This window comes from Phyllostomus discolor, chromosome 9, assembly GCF_004126475.2.
Source record: "Phyllostomus discolor isolate MPI-MPIP mPhyDis1 chromosome 9, mPhyDis1.pri.v3, whole genome shotgun sequence".
Lineage (NCBI taxonomy): Eukaryota > Metazoa > Chordata > Mammalia > Chiroptera > Phyllostomidae > Phyllostomus > Phyllostomus discolor.
Window position 1 is genome coordinate 85838649 of NC_040911.2, and position 10381 is coordinate 85849029.

At 54.2% G+C, this 10381-nt stretch overlaps 1 protein-coding gene across 2 annotated transcripts in view; it reads left to right on the forward strand.

Moving 5' to 3' along the window:
• Nucleotides 1-5376, forward strand: part of CBFA2T2 (CBFA2/RUNX1 partner transcriptional co-repressor 2) — a 147169-nt gene extending 141793 nt beyond the window's left edge. For both annotated transcript variants that reach the window (XM_028524523.2, XM_036009727.1), the window contains exon 11: nt 743-5376. In XM_028524523.2, the coding sequence (XP_028380324.1) occupies nt 743-1036 (294 nt within the window). In that variant the 3' untranslated portion in view covers nt 1037-5376. The remainder of the gene's footprint in view (nt 1-742) is intronic.
• The last annotated feature ends 5005 nt before the right edge of the window (nt 5377-10381 follow it).

Genomic DNA, 10381 nt, shown 5'->3' on the forward strand with positions numbered 1-10381 from the left:
GTCTCCTCTGTCACAGACAGAGAACATTTTCCAATGGTGCCCCCACGCCCCTGGCTCCCCCCCACCGTGGTTTCTGCAAAACCGCAGCAATGCCTGCCTCCCTCCAGGAAAGTTCAGAGTAGTGAGAAAACTCCCTGCCTTAGACCTCTGGGGCCCTGAGCTCTGAGATCCTAGGGGGGCTCCCATCAACAGGCCAGAAGCCCCTTCACGACCCCCAGCCCGCCTGTGACAGGCACACCTCTGAAAGGAGAGAGGACACAGCGAAGTGGCACAACCACCCACACTCGTGTTCAGCCACCCTGGTCTCCTGGCAGGGGACTTTTTTAAAGAAATTAGGTTATCAGTGAAAATAAGATTATTCCTCTGTTGGGGAGACCAGGAGAGAAAACCACGTGTGGTCTTAGACCAGATAGCTGTGGCGGGGGCCCTGGAGCAGAGCGAGGTCTGGTTGCCAAGGAATAACACGTGAGTTGGTGCTTCAGCAGGAGGTGGGACTCCCGCCTAACCTGTGATGATGCCGTTTGGGTTTTCACATCCCCCCATCTCGCTGTCCCCTCCGTCAGGGTAGACACCCTTCCCGTTTTACTCGGGAAGCAGACAGTGAGGCAGAACACGCCCAGGTGTGTGGAGCTCCAAGCCCAAGCTCTCCGCGTGCAGGCCCCTCTTCTGCAGTGCAGGTGACAAGTGACAACAGGTCTGCCCCATGACACCCTCGCAACTAACCGATGCCTGTGTCTTGCAGAACTGCTGGAATTGTGGCCGCAAAGCCAGCGAGACCTGCAGCGGCTGCAACATCGCACGGTACTGCGGCTCCTTCTGCCAGCATAAGGACTGGGAGCGGCACCACCGCCTCTGTGGCCAGAACCTGCACGGCCAGAGCCCTCACGGCCAGAGCCGGCCGCTGCTTCCTGGGGGGAGGTCGGCCAGGTCCGCCGATTGCAGCGTTCCGAGCCCAGCCCTGGACAAGACCTCAGCAACCACCTCGCGTTCCTCAACACCTGCCTCTGTGACAGCCATCGACACCAATGGACTCTGAGCCCCGGGCCCACTTCCCCCTGATGACCTCACAACACGAAGGCTGGCTATTTGGACCAGCACAGGTAGCTGCTGGGTCATCAGTAAGAAGTGAAGCGGAGGCACAAAGAGTCCCAGCCCGGCAAACACCGCGCCACAGCCTCTGCAGACATTTGCCCGGTTTCCCATCTGTGTTCTTGGGGCAGCTGGTGTGTGTTCTCTCTGCACACAGGCAGCTGGCGGAGTTGCCTCCTCCAGGGCTTTCTGGTTTGCTCCTCTCCCCCTGGAGCTGGCGTGGCCGGCCTCTTTTCAGTGTAGACCACCAGCTCCCCTCGCTGCCTCTTGGGGCAGCGGACTGTCCAAGGTGCCCAGCCAGGCTGGAGGCAGCTCATCCCACACAGCCCCCTACCCCACTGTCCCCCTGCGAGGCCTGGAGGCTGGCAGCAGGCCGTGGAGAGGTCCCCCTGACGGGGATGGCCCCTTGGACTCCCAGCAGCTCAGATGAGCCCCAGTCCTGCCCTCAGCAGATGCCACGGGACTTCGGGGAGCAAAGAGCGACACTCAGGACTCCCTGGACCCTGCTGTGCAGACTCTACAATTCTCAGAAACCACAGGAAAGTCGCCATTTCAGTGAAAGTACCCATAACAATAAAAAATGATTGAAACTTCCACCAAGCATCCCAGAGAATTTGGGGCAAGATTTTCCAGCCTGGCTGGATGCTTTCGTTTGGGACCCAGTGTTCTCTCTCGTTTGGTTTTGCTTGTGCAGAAAATAGTCTGCAGCGCATGGATTGGTCTGAGGGAGAACGAGACGCAACTGTGGACGGCTAGTCTGTTCTCTCTGCGCATGTCGGCCAACTTCTGTCATCGAGTCACTGAATGGACCACCCATCGGAAACGCAGACCCTTCTGTCACCGCCTGGCTGTTTGCACAGTTGCTCTGTGTCCTTTAATCAGAACACGCGTGTCCAAATCATTGTGCGGATCTCTTCCCGGGGTCTCTGGTGCCTCGCAGGCCGCAGTTGCCCCATAAGACATGATGTGGTGTGACTGGGCGGTCACTTCCGAGCAGCCCTCCGGGACCCGGAGGAATTCTCCAGAGCTCGTGGCTTCCCGCTCCGCACTGTACACAGTGCGTCGGTTTATTGTCGGGCAGACGGTCTCAGATTCCCTCGTGTGTTTGATGAGCACCCTCTTCGAGCTAAGAAATGTGAAATGTGAGAACTGTTTGGAAAGAGCCTGACCAATTTTCTTCCCGTCTTAGGGAGTTTTTCAGCTGCTGACCTGGCTCTCCACATAAGACATCACCTAAACCCCTTTTGAAATATTAAAAACTGCCACACACATTTCCCCCTGCCATTCGGGTTTCGTTGGGAGCCCAAGGACCCTGACCTTTCCACGCTGCACCTCCACACCTCCAGCACCCTCTCTCCCACGGGATCAGTCGGGGTGAGTGGGTTCGCCCCACTCCCGAGGGCACTTGAAACCCCGGCTTTAGGCGGCCACTCCTGTGCGTGACGGGAGTCGGGAAAAGCCCGGTCCTGTGACGGGGCGTGATCGGCACAGGCAGCATTGTCCTTCTATTTGGCCTGTCTTTCTTTACGAGTTTTTACTCCTTGGTTTACCTTACCCAAGGGTTTTCTGTCTGCTGAAGAAACTCAGTACAAGACACCTTTAAACGCTTGTGTTTCCACTGCCCATAGGGAAGGGTGCGCAGAGAGGAGCGGCGGGGCAGCGCTACGGTCCTCTGGAGCCCCTGGGGCTGCGGGCGTGGGCATGGGCGTTGCAGCTGGAACAGGGACGAAATCTGTGCCCGGACAGGACCTGCCTGCACTTCTGTTAAGATGCGGGACGTCCCGTACGGAGGTCAGGGAGCCTGTAGGTCAGCTACAGCAAGGTCACGCGGTGTCCACAGGGTCTGTCTGCAGCTCGCTCATGTTTTTTTGGCAAGTCGGACGAACACCCAGGCAGGTTCTTCAGTGGCCACAAGACTAGTCAGGGTAGCTCAGGTTTTTTCCTGGAATAAGGGTCCCAAACCAACAAAATACTGTTCATCAGAGCTTGATGTCACTTTTTTAAGCGAAGGTTTGGGCTTAGTTGTGCAGGTCCTGGCTGACTGGGCCCTGGTTCCAACAATGCTGTTTGTCACCGCTGCTCGGGTGCTCCCCGGAGTCCGGGCTGGAAGAAACCCTGGGCCGTGTCTCCAGCTGCAGTTCGGTTCACAGACCTTCTGCCGTGTTCTTTTTGTCAGTTCCACACATAGGTTGCAGGCATCTGCCAAGACTTCATATCTAAATGCAAAGAGTCCCTTTCTCTAGCTCCCTCCTTTCTGAAATTCTCCAGCTGTCTGGTCGGGAGGAGGAAGGACAGTGTCTTGGGGTGGGGTGAGTCACAGTGCCCCACTTGTTTCCGTTCCTGCTGACACCACCCCCGCTACCAGGCCGGGGGTGCACGGCCAGGCGTCCCACTTCCATGTAGTTGAATTTTAAATAATCAGGCTGCTTAGAGGACCCACTTTTATAGTCAGTATTTGGGGGGACAAAGTAGAGGGTTAGAGCGATGATACTGAAGGTGTCAGGGCTGTCACAGGCTCTTCGATGGCACCCTGGGAATCAAAAGCAGATGTGACGCGAGCCCGCCCAGCCGTCAGGGCAGATCAAGAGGACGAGGCTGGTGGTCAGCTTCACCCTCTGAGGGACTGTCGAGTGACTGCATGGCACGGTCCTGCCCAGTGAGGAGTGGCCACACGCAGCCAGCGTGGAAGGCGTCTTTAAGTACGTCCAAGGGATACTTGAGGGCCGGATCCTCACGTCTCCAGTCGTCCTCTGAGTCTCCATTGCCTGCAGCTCACCCGGCTCGATCCACCGATGAAAATTGACTCTGGAAGAAGTTTGTTCATTCCACCTGCTCAGAGATGGCCCTTCTACCCTAATGAGGTGTGAGCACTCCACTCTGGAGGGCCCTGCAGCTCCAGGGGTCACGCGGCCCTGAGGTCACAGAGTGAGTGGATCTTTCCTTGGGGCCAAGTCATGGGGGCAGGGGGGGTCAATGGCTCCAAGTCTGGAAACAGGACACATCTGCCCAGCATCAGTGTGCCCTCTGCCTGCTGATGCTCTTTGCCCGTCCAGGCCGGTTAGTCTAGCAGGAGCTTGTCACTTCTCGGTGTCAGTCGATGTGAGGTGAGCATCTTCAGTTACTAGACAGGAAATCACTTCGTATGGCCTTGTTCCAAAGTCAGATTTATACCCAGTGCTGCCACCTGCTTGCAAAGGGTGCAGACCTTGTTCTGGGAGTTCCAGAAAAATAACAAGTGGATTTGCAGGTTCAGCAACACAAACTGGAGTTATATGGTAGTAAATTCTTCAGAGTGAATCATAGGCAATGAGCAGGTGGCTGCCGTGGCTGCTGGGGAAGGGATTGTGGACGGAATAAATCATTTATAATGGAACACATCGTGGAGGCTTTCTTCGGAACTGAGTTTTAGACTCCCAGGTCAGTAGACCAAGTCAACTTTCTTAAACTGATTACTATAATTTTTTAGCTATTTCCCGAGAACTGGGTGGTGGTGTGTTTGAACCAAATGTAAGAAAAGCTAGAGGAGCCTGGGCTGTTGCAGCATGGGCCGGCCGGCCAGCTGTCAGGAGGAGTCCTGCCCAGGGCGGCGTGGGGCGCTGGGCGTCTACTTCTTGTGAAACCAAAACGCTGACTCCCTGCCTCCTTGCCCGCATGCATCGACATGCTCATTTATTTCCAAAGACGGTGGTGCAGGTGACCTCTTCCGCCGAGAGCCAGGAGCAGGCTAGGAGGTCTGAGGGCGGCGGGCCTCGCAGGCCCCCTTCCCTCCAAGCTGCAGAGACGGTGCTCCCCCTGCAGACCGCCTGGCCAGACCCAAGACCGCCCAGTGCACACTCATTGATGCTTATACCAAATAGGGCGTGTGCGGCTGGGGCTGGCGGGGACTGCCCCGTCTCCGCGGTGGAGTTGGCAGAGAAGCAGCAATAAGCATTAGGCGAGCGAGCGAAAGTGCTGTGGGGCTCAGAGGCCTTCAGTCCACTTTCGCACCTTTCCAAGTTCCCGAGGAGGCTACAAAAGCTCCGTTTATAAAAGAAAGCCAATAATGTAAATAAATTTAAAAACAGCCTCCAAGCATGATTTTTAAAGGGAGATGATGAATGTGAAACCACCCACAGGATGCGGTCAAGTCTGGTTTTTCTGTGCTTTGTCATTTCTATGATAGGAACTTTTGTTACTTAACTCTGTGCATAACTTATTTAATGTACTGTATAAATGAACCAAAACTGGTAAATATGTATTTAGTTTGTTCTACTTAAAGTAGTCAATAAAAAGGCTATATTCCTTTTCTGACTCGAGCTGGAATGCGGCTGGGAAGGAGCTGGCGCGCACACTCGGCCGTGTGAGGTGTCCCGTGTCCTCCCCACCTCTCCCCTGAACTTTGGCCAGACGGTGGGGTGGAGGGACCTCCAGCGGGCCTCGCTGTGGCCTGAAGAGCACGCAGGGGAGTGACATCGGGATCTACTGCTAAGGAGATGGTTCCAGATGCCGGGCCTCTGGGAAGCCAGCTGAGGGGCCCCGGCCCCACCCGTGCCTTGACTTTGCCTGCCCGCCTGCACTTAAGTGCCAGTGACAGCTTACAGACACTCCCAGTTCCTTGTTAGCTTCTCCACCCTTAAGTAATTGGATAAGGAAACTACACCCACGAAAAGTTTAAAAATTGTCATGTCCTTCTCACAATGATGTGAAGTCCTAAGTTTATTATTGAAGTGGGATTTCTACAACTGAACACTTCTCAGATCCCTGCAAGCCCCCCCACCCCCATTTGCTGTGCCTCCAACAGGTCCCGGGTCACAACTTCCAGGGCTCGGAGACGGTTTAACCAGCTGTGACATGATACACAGATCTGTGCCGGCACACCTGTGTGCACAGAATCCTGGGCCATGAGTCCGCTTTCTTGGCCGGTGACCTGAGGTCTCACTCCCTAAAGCTCTGGCTCCAGCCTCCCTTTGTTCCCTGAACACCCAGCTCTGGCCCCTGCCCTACTTCTAAGCAGCCTTGTCAAAAAGGCTTGCTGGCACCACCAGCTTCACAGGCCTCCAGAAGTCAAAGGGAGGGCTTGGCTACTAGATCTCAGGGTGAGGAGAACAACTGGGCTGTGGCCTCGGCCCCAGAAGGCCGGGCTGGGGCTCAGCCATGTGATCTTTCATGCACGTGGGGCTGACTGCCAGCCTCTGCAGCTGCCCAGCACTGCAGTCCGCCACCCAGAACCATTGCAGGAGCTCGGCCTCGTGACTGTCAGCCCACTACAAACAAGCCATGTGGTAGACAAGTCAGGAGTCCACCGTCTGCCTTAGCTCTGAAAAAGGGATCCCAGGGACTGTGGCCATGATGGTGAAATGCTGTATTAAATGTGCCGTTGCCATGAAACACCCAGATGCAGGATAAATTTAATGATTGTACCTGTGACTGCCTTGCTGTGGCCACAGATAAGTGTTGGGATGCCCCCAAGGGCCAGGAAAAGGTGAGTAAACTGAAGCCCCAGACACAGTTGAATGCAAAGGAGGAAACCTGTGCTGCAGGGGAGCAGGAGACATTCCCAGAAGTGAAGAGTTTGAGCCGTCGGCTGCCTCTAGGGGGAACGGGAGACTAAGCTTTGAGCCTATTCAAAAAACAAAGCCTGGACCTCTCCATAAGGCTAGAGGCAAGATCACTGTGGCTTTGGCCACAGTGAAAAGGCAAGCAGGGATCACAGGGCCAGTCTGCCGAGGGAACTGAGCAGGAAGCTCTCTGCCCCTGCATGAAGAAAAGGGGAAAAAATCTGACCAGAGGCTATTATGTATGTCTGCCCTCTCCTGGGGCCGAGGTTCAGATTGTCATGACTCCGGAGGCCAAAGAATCCCTAGGATGAGAAATGAAGATCATTCTAGGCTTATAGTATCTCCAAGTGTCTGGCAGAAGCAAAAATGAAGATCCTCCAGAGAAAAGTATCAAAATAATCATAATAGTGCATATCAACCAGTTATAAACTATTCAGAAAACTTACTGAACATCCAAGGAAATGAGCACTATTAGCAAGGCACCAGGAGCAATAAACAATGTAGACCCCCCCAGGATTTCAGAGATTGCTATTACAATATCAGATACAGAAACCTCTAGAAAAAAATAGCATAAAATTTGAGACTAAAAATAACTTGGCAGGCAGCCTTCTCTGGGCCACTAATCTGGGAGAGAGAAAGCAATACTCAAGCTTAAAAATAAAAATAAAACCAGGCAGATTTGAAAACAATTCTAGAATCGACAATCATTGAAATAAAAACAGCAGATTCAATGACTCTGGAAATGAGTGAAGCATTACTACGTGATTTTTTGTCATAGACAAAGAGATGGAAAATAGGTTATTCCTTCTGGAAGGTAGTTGCTAGGGGAGAAACCTTTCACATTTTACCTATTATGGAGTCCAGGAGGCTATTGACTTGTGTTTCTCAGTAGAAAGGGAAATATTTGGCCGCAGATGACAATATAACCTCAGAATGAGCAAACATACATCGATCTATAAACCCAATTTGCCTGTCCGTGCTTGTTTCTAACTGCTGGAATTTCAGGCTTATGAGTTGGGTGTGTAGCCAGATCTTCCCTCTGGGGGCGCTGGAGAAACCAGCCACAAACCACCTCCCCCATTCGCCAGGACGGCTTCATTGCCTGGTGCCGGGCGCCCTCTAGTGGGCAAGGCGAGACATGCTACCTCTGCCGCCTCCATCCACAAGCCAGATTCCGATCAAGGGCACACGCCCCCCGCCCCCCGCAACTTTTACCTTTGCTCCCACCTTTTCTGAGCCTGCCTTTCTGCCCCGCGAATTTAGCTACCATTCTCTGGGTGCCTTCTCGGGAGCTCCAGAAATGATCGGGCCTCGGCCCCACCGCCACCTACCTTCCGAGGGGTAGCTTTAGAAAGCCCAGGATAGCCCACACTAGAACCAGGCTCCACCTTGTGCTCTGTGCTACGCTCCCATGGCTCTTTCTTGCTGCCCCATCTGCCATCCTTCGGCCACAGAGCTCGGCCGCACTCCTGTGTTAGAGCTGCCACTGTCCTCCAGCTCTGAGCTGGTTTCCGTTATCAGAGGATGCCCGAGATCTCCCTCAGGGCTGCTCATGTTTGACAGCAAATAGCCATCGGTGCCAGGGAGTGGGTCCAGCCATGTGACCCTTGCTCATAGAGCTTCTGTGTTCTCCATCTGTAAACTGAGGGTGCGAATGATGCCTGCCTACGCCACTGGGTTGCTGTGCAGTGAAGTGTGACCCTGTTGGGGGTCACACTAGCACCCAGGGAGGCCCTGTGAAGGGAGGCGGCCATCACAACCTGCTTCTCTCTCTGCCGGTATGTGATTTCCCTGAGGGCTCATCTTTGTCCCAGCATTCTGCCTGGAGCCTGGTTTCTTACTGAAGTGGTATTTGTCCTGAGAATAAGTTCGGGAGGGCCCACCTGATCCTCAGTCCCTCTGTTTCACTCCATCACAGGCTGCGTTAAATGCACTCCGTGTGCGTGTTTCTCATTGAGAGCCAGAGGCCAATGGCAGCAACCCAGACTCTCTGTAACACCTGGCCTGGCACGAGGCCAGTCCCTAAGACAGGTTTGAATGTGTGCAGGTGAGTCACTGGCACAGGTGGGAGAAAGGTGAGGAGGCAGGTGCAGGGAATGGGTGAAAGGGTGGGGAGCAGCAGTTACCAGATGGAGCTGGGAGCTGTACCAGCTTCCGCACTCTGCCTACCCTTGACCTGGGTACTGTCATCAGCCTGGGACATTTCACCATCCCCAGCGCCTTCCACAAAGCAGGTGCCCAGTGGCTGTTGGTATGAGCTGAAGAGCCAGCAAGAGCAGGGTATTGAAGATAAGGACTGGGGAAGGAAACCCAGACCTGATGGCTCATATATAAAGGCTAAGGGGGGTGGGGGAGGGGGCTGGGATGGGAGTAGAAGACAGAAAACTGTCCTTGGACAACAATTAAAATTTAAAAGAAAAAGAAAGGCTAAGGAGGTTTTTGTAGTGCGTAGAGGAGGGGGGAGGACGAAGGGCAGGAGTCGGGGTGACTAAGGTCCTGAACAGCCCAGCTCATCGGGAGCGTGTTCCGAGGAGAGGAGGCTGCGCATACTCGGAGCAGGGCTGATGGCTAAGGGCCTTGAATGCCAAGTCGAGATTTCAAACTTGATTTTTAATTTCATGTATTGATGTTAGAGAGAGGAAGGGAGAGAGAAACACCAATTTGTTGTTCTACTTATTTAGGCATTCATTATTTGTTTCTCGTGTGTGCCCTGATTGGGGATCAAACCTACAGCCTTGGTGTATGGAACCATGCTGTAACAGACTGAGCTATGCAGCCAGGGCCCAGTCAGACTTGATCTTGATACTGAAGGCAGTGCTGGGGGATGGGGGGGAAGGTGTGGACACTGAAGGGTCTTAGCAAAAGGGGTGTGGTCACAATGGAAATGTTTTGAAAGCCCCCTGTGGAATGCACTGTTGAGGATGGGGTGGGGACAAGAAGCCCAAAGAAGAGGTCGCCATAGTCTTCTAAGCCAGAGATGACAGTAGCCAAGACCTGGGGAGGACAGGGACGTCAAGAAGGAGAGGAAGGGGGCTTGCTTGGGAGAGTAAAGTAGACACAGTGTAAAGGCCTGGGGCCCCCTCTCTGCCCCGTCTCTGCTCCAGCTCAGAGCTTTGTTCCTCCTGCGGCTCCAGCTCCAGCCTCCTGTCCGAGACCCAGCCCCCGAGTCCACCCAGAAACTCCTGTCTGGCAACCGCCTGGCTGTCCACTGCCTGCAAGGTATCATTAAAACTGCCTCTGGCCCGGCCCCCCAGGCTGTCCTCCCGTTCCTCACACTCAGAGATCCCATCCTCGCTGCCTGTCGGCCCCTCACAGCCGTCTGGAGACCCTCGCTCATCCTTCCCGGCTCAGAGCCAAAACCGTCTTCAAGGGGCCTTCCTTCCCCGACCCGGCAGGCCCTCCCCAGCACCTCTAAGCCTTCCGCAAGGGAGGGAGGACACAGTCCATGGTATTGACTTATTTTATTGATTTTTTTGAGAGAGAGAGAGATCAATTTGTTTTCTACTTATTTATACATTAATAGGCTGACACTGTATGTGCCCTGACCAGGGATCAAACCCACAAACGTGGTGTATCAGAACAGCATTCTAATGCAGGGGTCCGGGCCTCAAGCCAAGGTCGCCGGAGCTCCGCCTCCTGCTATCCTCTCCGTTTTTTTAAAGGGGTTAAACTTCTACAGCTCCGGGGCTGAGTGAGGCAGGCAAAATGTAAGGAGCCACTCCAGAGACAGCAGCGTGAGGGTCCCACCATCTTTG